At 38.8% G+C, this 22297-nt stretch overlaps 1 protein-coding gene across 1 annotated transcript; it reads left to right on the plus strand.

Annotated features, from left to right (window-relative positions):
• The first annotated feature begins 948 nt into the window (after positions 1–948).
• LOC148514748 (amine sulfotransferase-like) lies at positions 949–22157 on the plus strand. Its single transcript, XM_088481000.1, has 7 exons — positions 949–1011; positions 9294–9466; positions 16391–16611; positions 16893–17019; positions 17423–17517; positions 20624–20804; positions 22033–22157. Exons 2-7 carry the CDS (start codon positions 9310–9312, stop codon positions 22155–22157), a joined length of 906 nt encoding a protein of 301 aa, XP_088337126.1. The 5' UTR covers positions 949–1011; positions 9294–9309.
• Positions 22158–22297: the final 140 nt, after the last annotated feature.

A 22297-nucleotide genomic window follows, 5' to 3' on the forward strand; every position in this document is an offset into this window, starting at 1 on the left:
CTGTGTGGCAATGTTTCATAGATGTGCTATATTCTTTAAAACAGCAGTGTGTTTGTGCCGCTGCTCTGTTACTTAGTTCAGCCAGTCAGCTCACTGCAGCATTTGGCCAATATTGGTGAAAACAATATTGTGAGGTGGTCATAAGTGACTGGAATGACTGGAAATTAATGTTATTGAGGTTAATACTGTAGGGAAAAAAACACAGACCCAGATCACACATTTTTAGCTGTTCTTAGCACTTGTCGCATAACAAATTAATAAGCACAATCTGCTGGTCCATCCTAGTTTAGTAGCATTGGACCTGGCAGCTCACTCACACCAGGCAAGTCGCGTTGCATGGTGTATTGAGGTTAGATGTATGAGGACTCATCTATATACAGTAAATTAAACAGGGTATACCAAAAAGCAAAAAACTAATTTGTAACAAGCGGATGCAGGGTATAATTGCCTAAAACAGGGGTTCCCAAACTCCGCCATTACAGTCCACATTTTAAGGATATCCATGGTTGAGCAGAGGTGACTTAATAAGTACCTCAGTCAATTTCATTTACCCATCTGGATTCATAGGTATCCCTAAAACCTCAACTGTAATGGCAGAGATTGGGAGCCTCTGGCCTAACGCAAAAAATTAAATTTTGACACGTACCCATAGTAGCAAAATGGCAACATTAATTAAATGAGGTATTTCATGATTGCTATCTACAAAACGAAAAGTATTCCTGCAATATGATATTCCTTTTAAAATAATAAAACTACAAATATGTATAACAATATAGATTAATACATTATAACCGTTGCAAGCTACAATGTACTTTTTTCCTTTAGAACATTCTGCTTTTTCAATGACATGGAATCTCACTAGTTACAAGTCAGAAACCATGGGAAAGGGGTTGGACTCTGACTTTGGCAAAGTTCCTGCTAATTTTCTGTATAGAAAGGACTTTGTACAATAGTGTACAGCCAACTCAGACTACAGATTGTGAGCAGAAAAGGCAGCTGCAAAAAGAAAAGGTAAGTCTTATAATTAGTGTCCATGTGAAATGACTGTTTAATCATACCTACATATATGTGTTGATGTTTGCTTTTGGTTGTTTATTTGAAGATATTTGCCCTACAAATCATACATTGAGAGTTTGGTAAAATAATGTGTATTGTCACTGTTGTTTTAGTTGTGTTGTAGCAGCCTATGTAATCTATTATTTTACTAGTTATTTAACTCACATACTGTATGCTTTCATGTAAACATAAATGTCCTTCAGTAAATGTTTTGTAAATTCTCAAGTCATGCTCCAAACTATCAGTAACTACACAAAATACTGCATTTAACAATAAGGAGTTTGCAATATAATTATTTAATTTGCATTTAATTTTAGTGCACATAAGATGGTAGTTTATATAATGTATATAATATTGCTATGGTGTGAATATTGGTAATAACAAAGATATTACATTTGGGCCAGTAATCATTTTTGAACTTATGTAGCTAATGCTGAATTAACCAATTTTCCAGATACTGTAATACACTAATTACCCATTCAATAACAGATAAAAGGTTGGTAATGGGAAGTCGACACTCACTATGTGTCTCGACCTTACAATACCGGGACCAGGATCCTGACACGGGTATAATGTTATAAATTTAAATATGATAGTAATCAGCATTTTAAATATTTAACATCGGTCCTGGGTGAAATGCTGTAAAGAGCATTAAAACCATATTTTGGGATCCCAGCGCCCACATTGTGGGTCAGTCCCAATAGCCGCGATGATCTCGCCGGTGCGAGTCATCGTGGCCATGGCCGCACTTTACGGCAACCCGAATTTTGTTCGTAGTCCCATAGGGCTGCGAGCACAAAATTGTGCAAATTTGGGCTCAGGGCAGGCCGCAAAGGGTGTGCTGTTGCCACCGTTTTAACGCCTTTGCAACGGCAATGTGCACCCTTCATATATGACCACATACCCAGACTGGTATCTGCATTAATTTTTGTGCGACATCCATGCTGATATAAATCTATCTATGCCATGCTTAAGAAACTAAATTGTTAATATGAATACATTTATGAATCTGATAGATATATACAATTAAAGATTTAGAGAATTCAAATATTATTAAAAATATTAAGACTAATATTGTGAATCTATAAAACCATTATTTTAAAAGCAGTTGTTACATATTCACTTGTCACGTTTATATTTCACTATTTCACAAACTAATTTTGTGGGAAGAGAAAATGGAAAATAATAGATATGTTTAGCAGTGTGCACCATTATAAAATATTTTCCATTGTTGTATATTTTGAATCTTCAAAAGAAAAGGGAAAGTATAGATAATTATAGGGGTCTTATAATTATAGGTAAGGTCTGTATGAGAAATTAAACTTCACACTCCAGGTTTAAATTCCATCACAGTAGCTACTAATTGAAAATATATTTAAAGAAAGATTCTAGTACTGGGAGTCATGTGACCATTTACCATAGAAAATCTGAAACCTGAGTATGTACAATAAGTCAGCTCTCTAATGTAAATCCCATTTAGGAAGATCTGCAAACCAAAGGATAGCCATAACCCATACCAGTGCTGTAACTAGGTTTTTTGGTGCACTGGGCCAGAAATAGCATTTTTCAAATAAGGACTTAAGGCTCGTGGTGGAAAAAAGTGGCATGACAAATCTGATTTGTCCTGTACTATGATGAAGGGGTACAGATGCCTTTGTACCACTGTTATGCAGGTGTCTGAAAACTACAGTGTGAGTACAATGGCTGCAGTGATAATACACAATAATTATGCAGTATAACTCACCAGCTGAAGATGTAGCAGAGTTGTGGTAAAGCTGCATCTGCAGCAGGATTTGTCCATCAGAACAGCTGTGCACAAGCCTGGGGCACAGCTGTTCTGATGGACAAATCCTGCTGTATGTATGTACCCTGGCTGGCAGCTGAACTCACTGGCAAGGGTGCTGATAACACCTGGGTCAAGGATTAGTGGCTGCATTCAGGGCTTTCATCAGAAATTGTGGGGCCCACTATATACTACACCTGTTGGCAGGCGGGCCCAGGTAACAGAGGGGCTTGGCCTAATAGCAGACGGTGTGGCCACGCCCCTTAAAAAAAAATTTCAGTGGGCTGCACGCTGGTGAGAGGGGCGCTCCAAGCCCCCTCATCCCGGCGCAAAGCCAGGGGGGCGCCATCAGTGTGCACGCTCCCCCCCACAGACAGAGGAGACTGCTGTGGCTGCTGCTCAGCAGCCACGAGCAGTCTCCCACTGCAGCACAGCACACGCTGTGTGCTGGGCTGCTGTGTGGGAGGGGGGGCAGCGTCGGACCCAGGCCCCCACCGGGCCCCTCAGGAAGCCCGGGCCCGGGTAATTTGTACCCGCTCCCCCCCTCTCAGCGACCCTGCCTGTTGGAAACTAAGGCCCTCATTCAGAGCCATACGCTCTGAGCAGAGCGCACGTTCTGAATGAGGGCCGCCCTCCATAAAAATGGAGCGTCCTCCTGGACGCTCGTATAGCTGTGGGTCACCACCCACAGCCTATACGAGCGTGCAGTTTGATGGCCGCGATGGTCTTGACCATCGCGACCATCGAAACTGCGAGCCGGAGCCTGCGGTTGAGGTTTTCAACCGCAAGCCCCGGAGTGATTTTGGCTCTATCAGAGCCAAAATCACTCCCACTGACATCACTAGTGATGTCAGTGGGCCGGCTTCTGACGGGAGGCGTTCCTGTGGGAACGCCCCCGTCAGGGAGGCACGCCCCCGGCACGCCCACCAAAGGGGGCATGCTGTCAATCAACATCGACAGCACGCCCCCTTTGATCAGACACAACGAGCGAAGGACTTTCCTTCGCTCGTCACGTCTGGCGCATGCGCACGACGTAGCTCCCTCCGTCGTGCGCATGCTCAGTGCAGAACATCGACCCACTTGCGAGCGGACAACCGCTCGCGAGTGGGTCTGAATCAGGGCCTAAGTTCCAACAAGCTCTGTTGCCCAGAAAAACACATGCTATGATGCCCCTTCCCACATGTAACACATATGTATGTACAAAGTTCTAACAAACCCTGGTGCCTAGAAAAAGCACATGATATGATTCCCCTTACCACATGTAACACATATGTATGTATAAAGTTCCAACGAGCCCTGGTGTCCAGAAAAAGCACATGATATGATGCCCCTTCCCACATATGTATGGATAACAATCCAGAACATCCACATGTAATTACAAATTACCATTTTGAATTGACTGATTTAAACTGACGATAACAAATGGAAAAAAAACTTTTCTTAAATCGAGATGTTCTAGCCTTTATACACCTGAACAGTCTTTTAGATGGAAGGAGGGAAAACATTTGATAGTTAGGATGATGACAATCTTATACAATGCTATTTCCTGTATGATGACAGTAGATGTCATCAATTGACAGCAAATCACACTCAATAATACCCGCACCTGTACATACAACTCGCTCTACTAGCTTGCGATCTTCCCTGGTGCTATTGCCATACCAGACTATAATGCAGTACGTCAACACACTTTCAACAACGCAATGATTAAACCTAACCAAATTTACACCTATTCAAACTAAAATAAAACAAAGTGATAGATGGACATCCAAACCATATGTGTGGATGTTTGGAGATAACCTAACTATGTGTAAGACATTACAGCATGTACAGCAGTTGACAATAGAGCGGTACAGATGTCAGTTTTGGAAGCAAATATTTCTTCCCTTATTATCTTCCCCTATTCCTCCCATCTCTTACCCATTCTTGACCATATTCCTTCTGTCTCCCCCTATCCCTTCTCTCTACCCTATATTTCCCTCTGTCCCTCCCATCCCCCTCTCTTTCTTTCCCTATTTCTCCTACCTCTCCCTATTCTTGACCATATAACTCTATTAATCCTGTCTCCTCTTTACTCTACTGTCTACCCCTATTATTGCCCCTAATTTCCCTGTCTGCCCTTATTACTCCCCTTATTCCTGTCATCTCCTCTTTTTCCTCTCATCTGCCCTTTTCTTGCCCCTATTCCTTCTATCTCCCCATTTTTGTCCCCATATTCCTCCCATCTCCCCTATTCTTTCCACTATTCCTCCTGTCTCCCCTTTTATACTCCCTATTCATCCTATAGCTCCCTATTCATCAATTTCCCTTTATTTCTTCCATCTCTAAATACTGTATTCTTGCTATATTAATCCCATGTGCCCCTATTCTCCTATTCCTCACATCTCCCCCTATTCTTTCCCCATTCCTTGCCCTAATTTCTCCCATCTCCCCCTATTCCTCCCTTATCCCCCATTCCTCCAGTTTCCAACTATTATTCTCTCTATTTCTCCCCACTACCCCTATTCCTTCCATCTCCCCTGCTCCACTCCCTTTTATTTCCAATATGCCCCCCTGTTATACCTGTCTTTCCCTGTTCTTACCCCTATTCCACTCCCCTCTCCCATTAGTAGTTTTTTGTTTAGTTTTCTTAGGACATTCTCCCTATTCTTCCCCTATTCTTTCCATCTTCCCTGTGCCTGCCTCTATTCCACCCATCACCCCTATTCCTCTCTCATCCCATTCCTCCTGTCTTCTCTTATTATCCCTTCCCTACTCTTCCCTTTATTTATCGTCAACCACTATTATTCCCCCTATTCCTCCTATCACCATTGTTTTCCAATTTATCCCTATTCTTGCCCCATACCTCCCATATGCCCCTATTCCTCCATTCTCCCCCTATTCTTCCTTCCCTTCTCTTCCCTTTATTTCTTCTGTATCACCTATTCTTGCTGATAATGCTCCTATCTCCCCTAATAATTACCATTCTTACAGTGCCCCTCTTGCCATCTGACCCTGTTCCTTTCCCTATTCTTTCCCCTATGCTGGCCATTTCCCCCTATTCCTCCTGTATTTCCTTATTCTTACCCCTATTCCTCCCCATCTCTCATTACTAGTGTTTGTGTGGTTTTATTACTTCAGTCTTGGTTTCATTCTTCTCTCTTCCCTCTGTCTCTTTCTCTCTCACCTGTGTTTCTTGTGGCTGTTTAGTGTAGAGAGCATTAATGCCACCATATGGGAGCATGTTCCCACATGTGTGTGCTTCATTCATTGCTTTTTTTGTTCTTGGGCAGAAAGGAGGTGAGGAGGAATGTGAATTGGGCATGTTATGCTTAGACAGGATAAATATAATTGGGCAGAGTGTGGGAGCAAATGTTTTTCACAGTGCCAGTCAATTTCTTAAGGCAGACAAAGAGTGCCTGGTGCTGTGAAACACGTAGCAGATTTTTGTGAGACTTTTTGCTATGATTTCATACTTTATTCTTTGGATTTTATGGTACAGGTTGAGTCTCCAAAATCCAAATATTCCGAAATATGAATCATTCTAAAATATGGAATTTTTTTGGCATGACTGAGATAATGAAACCTTCAATTTTTGATGGTTCAATGTACACAAACTTTGTCTAAGGCACAAATTATTAAAAATATTGTATAAAATTACATTCAGGCTGTGTGTATAAGGTGTATATGAAACATAAATGAAATTCTTTCTGTACCAAACTTTGTTTGAGCCACAAAATTATGGAAAATATTGTATAAAATTATCTGCAGGCTGTGTGTATGAGGTGTATATAACCCATAAATGCATTCTGTGTTTATACTTGGGTCCTATTCCCAAGATATTTCATTATGGTATGCAAATATTCCGTTATCCAAAATACCCCTGGTCCCAAGCATTATGGATATGGGAGACTCAACCTGTATAAAATTGTTTTACTATCTGATACTGTGATTTTATTAGAAGAAAAAGAAAGAGAAAGATACTCTCTTTTTGTGGGGCACTCAAACTACTATAATATATAAAACTTAACTTTTAATATGTATGCTATTAAATATAACGAAATAATGTGACAAACATCTATACGTGAACACTGAAAAAACAAAACAAACACAACATGTAATCTGGGCCACAGTAGGTCCAGTTATGAATGACTGATAAGAGATAGGAAAAAAGTTTTATATATATCTGATCTCTAAATCCCAATATGGGTCAGACACAAAAATTATGACACTGTGGCCAAAAAGGTGAAAATATGTATATATTGAAGGGGATTTATATAAGGAAATATAAAGGATATCTGCCCTTCAATGTAATAGTCGGTGACTACCTAGCTAACTCCCAATAAATAGGGGTAGTTCCAAAATTGCTGTCTATACTGATAAATTTCATACATGAAGCATCATCATATGGGAACAAATGTATAATACCACAATAAATGATTTATCAAAATAACATGCGAGCAGAAAAATACATAGACCACATAAATTACAGTTGTTCTCCAAATTGCTATCTAAATTGATAAATTTAATACATGGAGCATCATCATTATTTTAATAGCATACATATTAAAAGCTAAGTTTCATATATTATCGTAGTTTGAGAGCCCCACAAAAATAGAGTATCTTTCTCTTTCTTTTTCTTCTCATATAATACAAACCTCGAGGGTGCACCTCAATAGAGAAACTTCTTGGGATTTTGACCCACATAGTATACTTATTTTGGAATACATCTACTATACAAGTGATTCTGTCAGTAGTTCCACCAGTGCTTAGGATATCCTCATCCCCTTTTCCCTATACAAAGTTGACTGTGATTTTATTGTTTGGTATTTCTTATATAACTGTTTAAATGGGAAAGATTTCTGGACTGCACACCCTGAATATATATATAATGGGAGGTGCTACCTGATGAGACAAATTGCAGGCACAAAACCAGACAAATCTCAGGTGCACAACTCCAAATTATTAATAATATATAAATGCAATAACATTTTGCAATCAATAGAGGTTTTTAGCATAATCTTGGCCAAGGTTATGGGCCTACCCACCATATCCAGGTAACCTCTGTAGGGTAGGTCCCTAACATACTACAATTCAAATCCAGAGCACAGGACACCCCCAAACTAGCCCAGCTAAGCCGCCCCAGGGCACCGCTATAGTAAGAAAAGTGCAGTGTGAAAGAGATAGTTAGGAGCAGCTGCTGCTGCTGCATGTAAAGAATGAAAATAAAAAGTGAGGTACATATATAATAAACAAACAGTGAAGGGTTAAAATGTGTTATAAAAGAAAAATGTGTTATAATGCGGTGCCCTGAAACAGATCAACCAAAGGCAATCCAGGGGGACCCACACCCCAAAAATGAACCAAAGTTGCACTACAGTATATAAAACTTGTAGGACTTACCTAGAATTGTGCCTAAGTCCTACAAGTTTTATATACTGTAGTGCAACTTTGGTTCATTTTTGGGGCGTGAGTCCCCCTGGATTGCCTTTGGTTGATCTGTTTCAGGGCACCGCATTATAACACATTTTTCTTTTATAACACATTTTAACCCTTCACTGTTTGTTTATTATATATGTACCTCACTTTTTATTTTCATTCTTTACATGCAGCAGCAGCAGCTGCTCCTAACTATCTTTTTCACACTGCACTTTTCTTACTATAGCGGTGCCCTGGGGCGGCTTAGCTGGGCTAGTTTGGGGGTGTCCTGCGCTCTGGATTTGAATCGTAGTATGTTAGGGACCTACCCTACAGAGGTTACCTGGATATGGTGGGTAGGCCCATAACCTTGGCCAAGATTATGCTAAAAACCTCTATTGATTGCAAAATGTTATTGCATTTATATATTATTAATAATTTGGAGTTGTGCACCTGAGATTTGTCTGTTTTTATAACTGTTTAAATGCAAAGTATTGTCTTAAATAGCAAGAAAAGCATATATTGTGATATTTGTACCCTTAGCTTCAAGACAATTTCCTAACTATTTAAAAAAAAAAAAAAGCCAGCCATAATGGGAACCAGGGGTGTTACCACAAATACTGTAGAATTACTGTGTCATAGACACTATCTCTAGTGAATTTCTAAATACATTTTATAAGTGTTCCTATCCGCGCTGGAAAGTACTTTTCCATTCTCATGCATAATAACTTTACCATGTACAGTATGAGAAAAATTGTAACACCATGGACACTTGGGCAGGTAATTACTGTACAATTTAAAAACTAATATTAGTGTATTTGAAAATTCACAGAGAGAAAAAGGAGAAGTTTCAAGCAGCAGTACACAAGAAGAATCACTCCCATAATTTTGTAATTATTGAGCTATATATTATGTTATTATATTCCAAACACTTGATTAATGCTAATGTCTACTTTTTTCTTTGACTTTCATCATACAGTTTTATGGAGTTGTGTCCTATATACTGTATACACAACCAGAAAGCACCCCCCATTTTACTTTTGTCTTTTAATTACAGGGATCACTGACTAACCATGGCCACAATTACTCCAGTGCTGCATGACTCAAATCTTTACAGATATAAAGGATATTGCTTTTTAAAGGAGGTGATGCCAACAGAGTTCATAGACTCATTGCAGGATTTTAAAATAAGAGATGATGATATATTCATGATTACCTTTCCAAAATCAGGTGAGTTTACTTCCTTACACAACATAATATTAATGTTTAAGGCTAATACTTGAATATCATGCAAGATGTACTGAAATATACCCTACACTCTAAAAACAAATGTATAAATATTGGTCTCAGATGCTGTAATAAATGGAGTAACATAAAAATGAAAACTACAATTGAAGAACACAAATGTTACACTCTCTATAAACAATATTTATTATAATAAAATTATAAAATGATGTTTTCCCCCTAGTTTTATTATTGTCACTGTTGGATTTGTGTAGTTCATTTGCACTGAATATACTGATTAAACCTTCCAATTAATTAATGTGCAAGATAAATGCAACACACATATATTTATTTTTTAAATAATAGTTATATGCTTTTCCAGGAAAAAATGTATATGTCACTTTTACATGCATGTACTAGGTCTGAAATTGCAGAGGGGTCAATTCCCATAAAAACTTTTGTGCATTAAACCAGTATTACTCAGTGACCCTGTGCTCTCAGGTGATAGACATAGACCATGAGGTTGATCCACTTAGGTGTGAGTCAGGTCCTGCAGCCATTCTTACGGCTAACTTGCACTGCGAATGACACTTGTAAAACAATTTCAATTTGATTTTTTTTACATGAAATTCACCTTTTTTTGTGCGCACCCACCAGAGAGTGTGAAATGGCAGGGAAAATCTTCATTTGTAAGGTAAAAATATCAGGACTTGCTTCAGAAACCTTTGGACCTCCCCCCTAATAACAAATTTAGGCAATTGGAAGTTTTCAATCAGCTTAACTGGGCCAATAATTACATTTCATCATTGTGGTTAAAAATGGCCTCAAAAAAGCTATTTTTTTCTGTTAGTTTAGGCCCCCCAAATATAATTAAAGTAATTTTTTAAATGAAAAACAATTGCTTTTGATAATTTTTTCACATTTTTGGGGGGTCCAGAATGGTGTCCCCACTTTTTCATTTACTTCTTCCAGGTTACAGGTTGTAGAAAAATTGCACACACTTGTAGCAATTACCATGTTATAGGCATTTCTATTTGGATCTCACATTTCTCGCTTTTGCAAACTCACACCTATTTGGATTAATCCCCATGAGTGAAAGTGCCCTGGAGACATGGGTAGTGCAGGGAGATAACAACACAGAGGAGGGCACTGCTCATGAGAACTTAAAGACTTTATTGAATTAGCGGCAAAAACTGCAGTTTTTTTTACCATAGACAAAATCCAAAAAAATGGGGATATTTTTGCAAAAAAACAGGCAAAAACACAATTGGCAAAAAAAAACTGGAGAAAAGTTTTCTCCATCCCAGACCATCCCATCGCCTTGTCTGGGATGGAGACAACTTTTCTCCAGTTTTTTTTCGCCAATTGTATTTTCACCTGTTTTTTGGCAAAAAATATTGCCTTTTTTGGTGAAAAACTAAAGTTTTTACCACTAATTGAATACGGCCCAAAGTGTCAGGGTATAACTGGGATGCAAATTACTGTAGGAAGAAATGAGGCAGTTGAGTAGAGAGATGATAGCTAAGAAGCTGAGGAGTACTGACAGACTTTGAAAAATAGGGGCATACTCAGGGAACATTTGATGTAATTTAGTCAGGTAGATAGAGTAATATGGTGGGGGATTGAGTTCCAAAAAAGGAAAGCAGGACTGGAGGAATCTTGGATATGGGAGGTAGGAGAAGGTAATCAATGCAGAGGCAAGGCAACAGTCACAGGAAGAGCAGAGGGAGTGAAGGGGATAGTGGATTGATGTGCGGTCAGAGATATAGGAATGAGATTAGAGATGAACTGCTTTAAATGGTATAGTGAGTAGCTTTAACTGGATTCTGTTAGGAAAGATTAGCCAGTGAAGGAGTTGAAGGATTAGAGAGGTTGAATCAAAGTGACAATATAGGAAGTTAAGATGAACTGCAGTACCCACCTCTGGTGGGAGACTATTTACACTTATCCAGTACCCTTTCTATGAAGTAATTTTTCCCTGTGAGGGGGGGAGCGGCGCTGGACCCGGGCCCACGCCGGACCCCTCAGGAAGCCCGGGCCCGGGTAATTTGTACCCGCTCCCCCTCCCTCTCGGCACCCCTGGTTGCAGGCTTTCAAACATCCCAGAAGGCCAGGACTTTTTTTTGGATGTTTTTAATTTTTTTTAACATTAGCATGATGATTTGTGATAAGTTGGTTTCAAATATTACAGTTTTGTTACAATTTTACAGCAATTTGCTTTTGATCAACTTGACAGCTTGCAAATTGACTAAAATTATATTGCCATAAAGCTGTAATTTGGTCAAATTGCTGCTTAACAAAAAATCCTACCTAGTAGTAAATAGAGAGGAAGAGATTAGATGCAACACTTGCAGCACTACTTTCTCTGATTGGTCAGAATGTGAGATAGCCTGTCTGATTGGTCAGTCTCATATTGATACAGTGATGGTCTCCCAGCCTGTCATTTGCAGATATTTGTCATGCATGTTTTTATGTTAATTCTTTATGGTTTTTAAACTGCAAAAAGAGGTTGCTTTAGCTAATTGACAAAATTGGCAAATGAGGGACTGGAGAGTCTTTATTTTAATAAAATATATTTATTTCACAGTGTTGGTTTTTTTATTTACAGTCTCCATTTAATATTAGAGATCCTAGCAGACACTGGATGCCAAGGCATGCTGCTGCTTGTATTTATATGATTACATCTGTAGTTAAATAAACAATAATATATCCAAGCTATTTAGGGATACCGGGCCTGGCTGATGCCAGTAGTGTCACATACAAAAATGCTAATTTCAATAAGTAAACTCTTTATTGCACCAACTTCCACCAGGCATATTACTGTATATAGAGAAGATATACATTTCTTTACCTATCAGTGTTTTTATTTTTAGGGGTCTTTTTATGCGAAGCAGTCTGGGGCTATGCCAACACAGATTATGAGAGCTGGTGTTGGACCTTGCTTTATGGGTCAATTATCCACAATTGATAAGCCTCCTGACAGTCTTATCTGCAACATCATTATCTTCACCCTCTGCATCATCTTCTCCCTCTATATATACCACAGTTGTGTGTACCAGTGCCGGCCTTGTGCTGGCCACTCTCCCCGAACATGTTATGTCATGATGTTACACAAAGTGGCCAGGTCCACCGGCACCAGGAACAATATAACTGGGTGACTCTACAAGTTGCAAGGTGCACGCAAGGATTGTCTGTAAGGTGCTGTTGTAATCACCCTGCAAGCCAAATGCATGTACCATGAGACAGCAACATTGCTGCTTCACGGGCCCCTATTAGGGCCCCAATGTGTACACACCCTCATCTCCTCCCAGTCCTCAAATCCCCTGAATCTCTTCACCACCTTCAACTACCTCCTCTGTTCACCCCCTCTTTGCCTACCCTCCTCACTCTCTGCCCTTGACTTTTCTACCTACTTTACATCTAAAATTGTTTCCATATATAAGGACATCATATCCCATCAGTCCCCCAGGCTCTACACCTCCTCCTTTCCCGGATCACCCCTCCCCATCCATTTTACCAACTCTGACATCCTTCTCCCCTGTATCTGGAGAAGAAGTCTAGGCCATTCGATCCTCCTCCCCTTCCACCTTCCCCCTTGACCCTATCCCTTCACATCTCAGTTACCTCTCTCCTTGTGCCTGTTCCCATCTTGCCCACCACCTCAATCTCTCCCTCTCCACTGGCACTGTACCTTCTGCATTCAAACATCCCCTTGTCTCCCCATTCTTAAAAAACCTACCCTTGATCCTAACACTCTCCAACTACCATCCCATCTCTTTCCTCCCTTTTGCCTCCAAGCTCCTTGAGCATATTGTTTACAACTGCCTCACCACATTTCTTTCCTACCACTCAATCCTTGACTCTATTCAGACTGGCTTTGATTCACTCCACTCCACTGAACTGCCCTCACAAAAGTCAGCTGCCAAATCCAAGGGCCACTACTCTCTGCTCATTCTCCTTGATCTCTCTGCTGCATTAGACACTGTGGACTACCCTCTCCTACTGCAAATTATTCATTCCCTTGGTCTACGTGAAACTCTCCTGGCTGTCCTCCTACCTCTCTGAAAAATTCTTCTCTGTTTCCTCTCAAGACTCCTCATCCACACCACAGCCTCTTACAGTTGGTGTTCCCCAAGGTTTTGTTCTTGGACCTCTACTACTCTCCTCTATACATTCTCTCTAGGTGTACAAATCAGCTCTTTTGACCTTCATTATCATCTCTACGCTGATGATACTCAGATCTACCTTTCTTCTTCTGACCTCTCCCCCTCTTTCCTCACTCGTATCTCCAACTGTCTCTGCTATCTCTTCCTGGATGTCCCAGTGATTTCTTAAACTTAATATGTCTAAAACTGAGCTGATCATTTTCCCACCCACCAACATAACCTTACTTCCCACTATTTTTTTATCAATTGATGGCACAACTATCTCCTCTAGCCCCAAAGTGCGCTGTCTTGGAGTTATCCTGGACTCATCCCTCTCCTTCAAACCACATATCCAAAACCTTCACAGTCCTGTCATTTCCATCTCAAAAATATTTACAAGATCACACCCTTTCTCACCCAGCTACTTAAAACCCTTATATACTCACTGGTCATCTCCAGATTGGACTATTGTAACCTCCTCCTACCTGGCCTCCCAACTCCCATCTCTCTCCTCTCCAGTCTTTCCTCAATGCTGCTGCTTGGCTTAGCTTCCTCTCCAAATGCTCCAAATGCTCTACATCTGCCTCCCCTCTGCTACAAGCCCTCCATTGGCTCCCCTTCCCTTTCAGAACCCAATTCAAGGTTCTCACACTTGCTTACAAAGCCCTCACCCATTCCTCTCCCATTTACATCTCTGACCTCATCTCCCTTCACTCTCCTGTCCGCCCTCTTCATTCAACAAATACACACCACCTCTCATGCCAACTCATTACTTCTTCCCACTCCCGCCTCCAAGATTTTGCCCGTGCTGCTCCCCACCTTTGGAATTCTCCCTCTCTCCCCATCAGCCTCTCCACCTCTCTACAATTCTTGAAATGGGCTCTCAAGACCCTCTACTTAATCAAAGCCTTCCAGCTCCATCCTAAATTGCTGCTACATGCTTATTCCTCCCTGTCTACCCCATCTGTGTCACTCCTGTTTGTCTGCCCATCCTCTTCAGAATGTAAGCGATCATGAGCAGGGCCTTCTAATATATTGTGCTACTGCTTACTTTACTTTCATCTACTTCTTATGCCCCACTAGGGCACTTAATGCATATCTGGGTGTTTATGGTCGCTAATGTAGCAATGTATATTATCCATGTCCTTGTCCTAGATTGTATTGTACTGTAAGCTGCTGGTCAACCTATTTGTTTATGTACTTTGTAAGGCACTGCAGAACACTTGTGGTGCCATATAAATAAAGGATAATACTGTTAATAATACTTACCCTGCAGTTGTCTGTACCTTCACTTCACCATTCTGCTTTTCTAAGCCTAGTATGTGAAAGATTCAAGTGTTATGCCTAATTTTCGTTTACAAAACTCAATACTCAGCAAATTGATTTAAAGTCATTACAAAATGTATGAAAACATTTGTCTTTAGTAAGGTGATCCAGGACATTCCAAGTATCTTGTATTCTAAACATGTTTTCACAACACTGACTATGGGCTCTATTTATTAACATTATTTTTACTAAAATAAAGTGAAAAAGGGTGTTTTCACACCCTTTTCACAGTATTTTAGTATCACCTATAGTTATTACAGGGCAATTGGAGTAGAATTCGTAAAATTCTACTCCAACCCCTAAGTAGCACTTATTTTCAGTAAGCAGATTGCATTTCCCATAATTGTAATGGGAAATGTGATCTGTCTGGTAGTTACTAAAAAAAAATTGTGAAAAAATACCTAGGGAGGCCCCGTGATAATAACACCACCTGGAGGTGACGTTATCCAGGGTCTCCCCCGGTTACCGGACTCCTGCTCTGCTTTAATGGGGAGAGCAGAGCCAGGAGTCGGTCCAGGTAATCTGCTGTGTGGTCTAAACAGACCACAAGCTGATTACTGTAAAAAAAAAAAAAAAAATTGTAAACATTATTTTTTACTTACCTGACTCCAGGGACTGGTGATTGGGCCTCCGGTGATGTCTCCCCTCCAGTCAGCTGGTCTCCCATAGTGCACTGTGGCCCGATCATCAAGTGATCGGGTCCCAGTGCAGTATGGGATATCACCTGACCAGATGCATGGAGGACATCACCAGAGGCCCGGATCATGCAGGTCGCGGGGGGGGGAGAGGGGTCACAGGGGTCCATGATCATGGGGGCGGGGCTTAGCACCGGGGCTAGCAGTGGGGCCGGTCGGCGCATGCACGGGCACTTTGTCATGGTATTTTTTGCGAAAATACCATGACTAGTGTGCGGAGGGGATTTGCAGGGACAGAGCTTTATCGCAAGCTCTGTCCCTGCAAGGGATTTGTAGTAAATCCCTGTGATATTGCCTGAATTCACAATGCGAATTCAGTCGATATTAACACACTACAATCTGCATTCAATATGCGGATTGTAGTAAATAGAGCCCTAAGTGATAAAATAGATAGCAGCCAAAGCCCAATTTTTAAATGTAACAAGAGCCATACAGTGACACAATAGTATACCATAGATTACAGTAAAGTAGCTCAGGACTTAGTATATCATATAGCATACAAATGTAGCAGTACAGCAATTGACATTTATATCATCACATTCCTTCTTTTCAATGATATACTGCATGATGTATTGTCCATTTAAAGTTTTCCTGAGCATTCTATTGTGCTGAGATATCTGGATGACCATACTGTATATAGGCAAGTCATCTGAGTAAATTATTTATTTTGTTAAAAAATGGACATTATACTAGTACAATGTGGATTTCTTATTAAAATATAAAGTATGTTTTAACCTTTTTCTTTGTTTCCTTTTATATTAAAGGAACCATTTGGATGCAGCAAATTTTATGCTTGATTTGTAGTGAAGGACACCGAAATGGCACAGAACAAATTGAAACTTCAGTGAGAGTACCATGGTTTGATATTCCTGTAGACAAATATCCCGTTAAGCATGATCATGAGAGTCGGCCATCACCACGTCTATTTATATCCCACTTATCATATTTATTTGTTCCACAAGGACTAAGGAATAAGAAAGCAAAAGTAAGAACAACAAACGTGACCACGTGAGAGGATTTGTTCCTAATAGTAGATCTAATGCAACTATAATGGCTGTATTTAATGTTAGCAGTTGCTCAATGCACCATAATATTTTTTTATTTTATGTTTTCATTCAAATGGAAGAGTGAGATCACATAAATAATTGCTCTTTAACTTACTACTATGATTTTTTTTACCTAATTTGAATATGTAATCAAATCAGCCAGTAAGAATGGAAAATTATACTAACAAATCAAGTATTTATTTATTTATTTATTATTAAGGTTATCTATGTGATGAGGAATCCAAAGGATGTCATTAAATCATTTTACCATTTTGAAACCATTTTAGTTAATGCTGAGAAGTCACCAGAGTTTGCCCACTTCTTTGAGAAGTTTTTAGCTGGAGATGGTAAGTACTGTATTTCCTCTGTATTTGCACTTCAGACATGGTTATTACTAGAACAATTATTGACATGTCTACAGCCTCATGGCAACATTGACTTCTCCAGCTCTTATCTATTTTAATATAAGAAACAAAATATTAATGTTAGGAATAGGAAAATGTATCTGTTCCAGAGGCTGCTATTTGGTATTGGTGTGATGTGCATAGCAAAAATGTTGTGCCTGAGTGATAGCTGTATAAAAGCATAAGAGCTCCTGAAGGTAAGCCTTCAAAAGATGTTTGTGTGAGTGAGTGTGTGTGTGTTTGTACCCTATTGTGGTCCATTTTTTTAAAACCCCCAAAAAATCACATCATATAGTACAATAACAAATACAGAATCAAACATTAATCTATAATTTGCATTCCACAGTTTTTCCTGGCAGCTGGTTTGATCACGTTCGAGGATGGTACACTCATAAGGATGATTTCAATATCCTTTTCGTAAAATATGAAGATATGATCACGGTAAACTTAAATGTATTTTTTATGTTTGTTAGGAATTTTGACTTCTATATATTTTAATTGTGGTAAAGTAAAAATACAGGATTTAGAGTGCTATTAACAAATATACCGGAATTGGGTCAGGCATTTATAATAATTGTCCGAATTCTTTACAAAAAATACTATGTAATACTGTATTGTGTGTGTGTGTGTGAGGTTGTCAGGTGTAGTTAGGGTCCCAAAATATCCTGAAGGATGGATAACATAAGAACAAATTTATAAAAAATTTATTGTATGATGGAGGAAAAAAAGGATAAAGAAAAGAGAATGTATTTTCATTGATTTCTAAAAATCAAACTTACAGCATGAAACAGTTCATAGAGTAAATTATAACAGAATGAATGTTATGTACCTAAAAACAATGTCAGTGTAACAAACAATACATGGGCTCAACATGCCGGTCACTAAATACCCAATGGATAAATAACATACACATAAGAAAGAAGGGTTTTGAAAATCAGTCTCTGTCATATCATTTTAAGAGTGTTTACTAATGCATTATTACACTGGTGATGTTTAGTGGTACGCAAAATGTTTCTATTATTAAGGTGGGTACACACCTAGCAGATATATCTACAGATCGACAGCTGCTGCTGCATGTGTACGGCCGATCAGCTGATCACCCGTACACACTTTTCGATGGACAGATATATCTACAGATATATCTGTCCATTGACTGTGCAGCAAAGCCAATGCCTGGAATGTAACTAGACCTAGGGAGCATAGCAAAATTTTCACGGACCCCCCCTAGGTCCCCAGGTCCCTCCTCAGTCCGCGGTCCCCCCTCCGCACTCTACTCACCTTGACTTACCTGCTCCATGGTCGCGCTGCAAAGGGCAGCCACTCCTCCTCCCAGTATCAGTCAATGAGAAGAGCAGGAGGCGGAGCCATCCAGGAGGACATGACAACGGAGAAGGATGCGACCATGGAGGGGGAGGATGCGACCATGGAGCAGGTAAATCGAGGAGAGAGGAGTGAAGAGGGTGTGGGGGGGGAGTGCGGAGGGCGTGCGGACCAAGAGCTAGTATCGTAGGTGCAGGTAGAGGGCTGGGCCCGTGTCAGACCAAGCCCCATAGCAGCCGCAGCCTCTGCACCTACGATAGTTACACCACTGGCCGACGCGATATATCTGTGAACGTCATTGTTCACAGACGTATCGCTGGTACACACTGATCATCGCTGGGTACACACTGACAATTGATCGGCCAAAATATCTGTCAGTGTGAACCCAGCTTTTGACACATAGGGAAATCAGTGGGGATCTCTAGCCCCAGGCATCACAGTAAGACTGATAACAAGAAAATACATTTGAATGATAACTGCAAAAAAGAGATTATCTGAATTTAGTGAAATTTAGATTATTTCTGACACAGATTTCCAAATATACAAATTGTCTTCTGCACTGGTTAGGAATTTGAATTATGTGATAATATTAGAACCAACAATTTTTTGTAGTATGTACAGGTTGAGTCTCCCATATCCAAAATGCTTGGGACCAGGGGTATTTTGGATAACGGAATATTCCGGATTTTGGAATAATTGCATACCATAATGAAATATCTTGGGGATGGGACCCAAATATACACACAGAATACATTTATGAGTTATATACACCTTATACACACAGCCTGCAGGTCATTTTATACAATATTTTCAATAATTGTGTAGCTCAAACAAAGTTTGTGTACATACATAAAATTCAGTTATGTGTCATATACACCTTATACACACACCCTGAAGGTTATTTTATACAATATTTTTAATAATTTGTGCCTTAGACAAAGTTTGTGTACATTGAACCACCAAAAATCAAAGGTTTCATTATCTGAGTCATGCCAAAAAAATTCTGTATTTTGGAATATTCCGTATTTCGGAATATTTGGATATGGGAGACTCAACCTGTATTTGCTAAGGCTCAAGATGTGTTAGGTTGGTGCTGCACCCTAATGTCAGTATATTCATAACATACTGTATATGAGAAAAAAACAGAAGAATATTTGTGTCATACACAAATCTGAAAAGGTCAGAATCTATTTGATTCAAAATAATAAACTTGTATAATGTGTAATCATTAAAATTAAAAAAGTATACAGTGTAATTGTTAGAGCATAAAAATACTATGAAAGCATATGCGGTTTATACTTTTATTGTCAATTTAAAATTATTCATAAATATTTTTTAATTGAAAAATTATTTTTTATTTATCTTTTTTTTTTTACATTTCAAGGTGCCCACAAAGTACCCCAAAATCACCTTTTTTTGCATTTTTCATTTAATTAGTTTGAGATTAAACGAAAAAAGTTTGTTTTTTTATAATTTTCTTGCATTTAAAAAAATAGCACAAATCAGCCATTTGAGACCATTTAAAAACCTACAGTACCTTCCTAATGCCCACAAATAGCCTTCTATATGGTCCAGCTAACAAAATTATCCATTTTGGGGAGTCCAGAATGGTATTCCCACTTTTTCATGCACTTTCAAATCTCATTTGGCAGTCAATTTGCACCCCTTCCAGTAGTGCGAATAGGCATTTTTAATTGGATTGCAGAATTCTCAGGAGCGCGCTTCGATGCGAAGTCTGCGAGTTTCAAGAAAAAAACTTGCTAATCACAATTCACACCTAATTGTATTGACCCCGTAGTATAATTCCATGTGACTGCTTAATTTACTGCACTTTGTGATGCAATTGAGATTTTATACTATGTGGTCTATTGGAATTACATAATCACTAACTAATGGATATGGCTATTAAGTACAGTTTGTCAGTATAGCATATGTAGACTAAAATTATCTAAATACATAGGAATATAAACAAGTATTTAAGTCCATAGGTCTAAGCCAAGGTTATCGACTGTATGGCAACACCATGAACTCCTCAACAAATTATAAAACCAATTGTAAACCAATAGCACTTGTTATAGATGTTATCGCTTTAAACTCAAAAAGGCTGAGAAATAGCCCGGAACACGTATTTGTACTGTAGATTACAATTCACAGCAGCCATAACTGTTTAATATTAAATAGCAACTAATGTCTAATTTAATTTGTGTATATATTTTATATTTTCCAGGATCTAAGGTCTGTTGTCAAACAAATCTGTACATTTTTAGGGAAAAAGTTAGATGATGAGTCTTTGGATATTGTGGTAAAACGAGCAACATTCAACAACATGCAAATGGATCAACTTGCAAATAAAGAAAATGAACCAGCAGTGTTTCTTGATATGAAACTTGGGAAATGTATGCGTAAAGGTAAAACATTTTACTGACAATTATAGATGTACAAAATATGGCTTAAAGTATAACTATTGAACTATTGGTTAATTTGTTTATTTCATTTATGCAACTGCTATATAGCATGTCAAATATTTATTACTTACATTCCCCAGGTTTAATTGTTTTTTTTGGTTGCATACATATTGTGTAGGTCTTTACAGATCACACTTGGCCATTCACACCCTGCTCCAGTGGAGCTTACAATCTATATTCCCTACCACATGTACACACGCATACACACTTAGGTTAATTATATTTTTTGTTGAGTGCCAATCAATCTACCAATATATGTTTTGATTGTTGGAGAACACTGGATTACCTGGAGAAAAACCATACAAGCATGAAGAGATTAAACAAACCACACAGTAAGGACCATGGCGAGAATCAAACCCACTACCTCAACACAGTACTTAATGTAGTTGTGTGTCTTATAAATAGTATTTACATGATATAACACAATATTACAATATTAGTGACCAAAGACCGTATCTCATAAATACCATTTATAAGATACACAACTATTTTAAGTTATTATTATTTGAGATATTTCTCATACTATCTTTTAATATAGTGTTTCCTAACTCCAGTCCTCAGGGAGCCCTAGTAGTGCATATTTTACAAATTTCCTCAGTATCACAATTTAAATAATTGTCCCCACCTGAGGCTTTTTTAAAATATATTAGCCATTAATAAATACACCTATGCACCAACTAGGAAATATGTAAAATGTCCACAGTTAATGGTCCCTAAAAACTGCAGTTTTGAAACACTGTGTGCTCGCAAGCGGGTCTGAATCAGGCCCACTGTTTTTAATATTTCATAACTTAGGACAATAGAGACTCCCAATGTTTTAAATAAATACTAATAAAGTTTATTGTTTGAAAAATGTTTTTTTTTTTAAGAAGAAGAGAGCATCTTTTTTCCTTTTTTCCCTATTTCACAGCATCTGGCAGGTTCGAAGAGGTCTGTCGCAGTCCTATGATACTGTCCTCACTGTTACTAAAGGCGGATTTTTTCATTTGTGGTGTAGCCTATACTGTCCCAAACTTCTGGTTGGGAATATTGTGAGATATTTAGTTAATTAAAGCTTAGCACTTGTGGAGGAAGCTGTATGTCAAAGAACAAATAGTAACATTATATATTGTTGTTGTATATTGATATATGGTTATTATCCATTTATTTAAATGTATGAATGTCTCTTCAGGTACAATTGGAGACTGGAAAAATATATTTACTGTGGCACAGAGTGAAGCAGTTGACAAAATATTTCAGGAGAAGATGGGAGATTTATCCATAAAATTTTCCTGGGACATTGCTGAAGAAAAATGAATATCCCATTACAAATATCTGATGCAACATGTATTTTACTACTCTATATCATGATAGCAAAGTGCAGTAAGCTGAAGTTTATTCATGATTGTGGAGAAAAAAATATATGACACATTATTTAAAGACTATTGACTACTGTA

Source organism: Taudactylus pleione, unplaced genomic scaffold (assembly GCF_031769625.1).
Source record: "Taudactylus pleione unplaced genomic scaffold, aTauple2 ptg000259l, whole genome shotgun sequence".
Classification (NCBI taxonomy): Eukaryota; Metazoa; Chordata; class Amphibia; order Anura; family Myobatrachidae; genus Taudactylus; species Taudactylus pleione.

Excerpts from the sequence above, each read along its gene's own strand:
- LOC148514748 (XM_088481000.1), top strand. The coding sequence starts at position 9,310 with ATGGCCACAATTACTCCAGTGCTGCATGACTCAAATCTTTACAGATAT. Across the intron at positions 16,612-16,892 it reads TAAGGAATAAGAAAGCAAAA|GTTATCTATGTGATGAGGAA; the intron begins GTAAGAACAACA and ends TTTATTATTAAG. Across the intron at positions 17,020-17,422 it reads GAAGTTTTTAGCTGGAGATG|TTTTTCCTGGCAGCTGGTTT; the intron begins GTAAGTACTGTA and ends TGCATTCCACAG.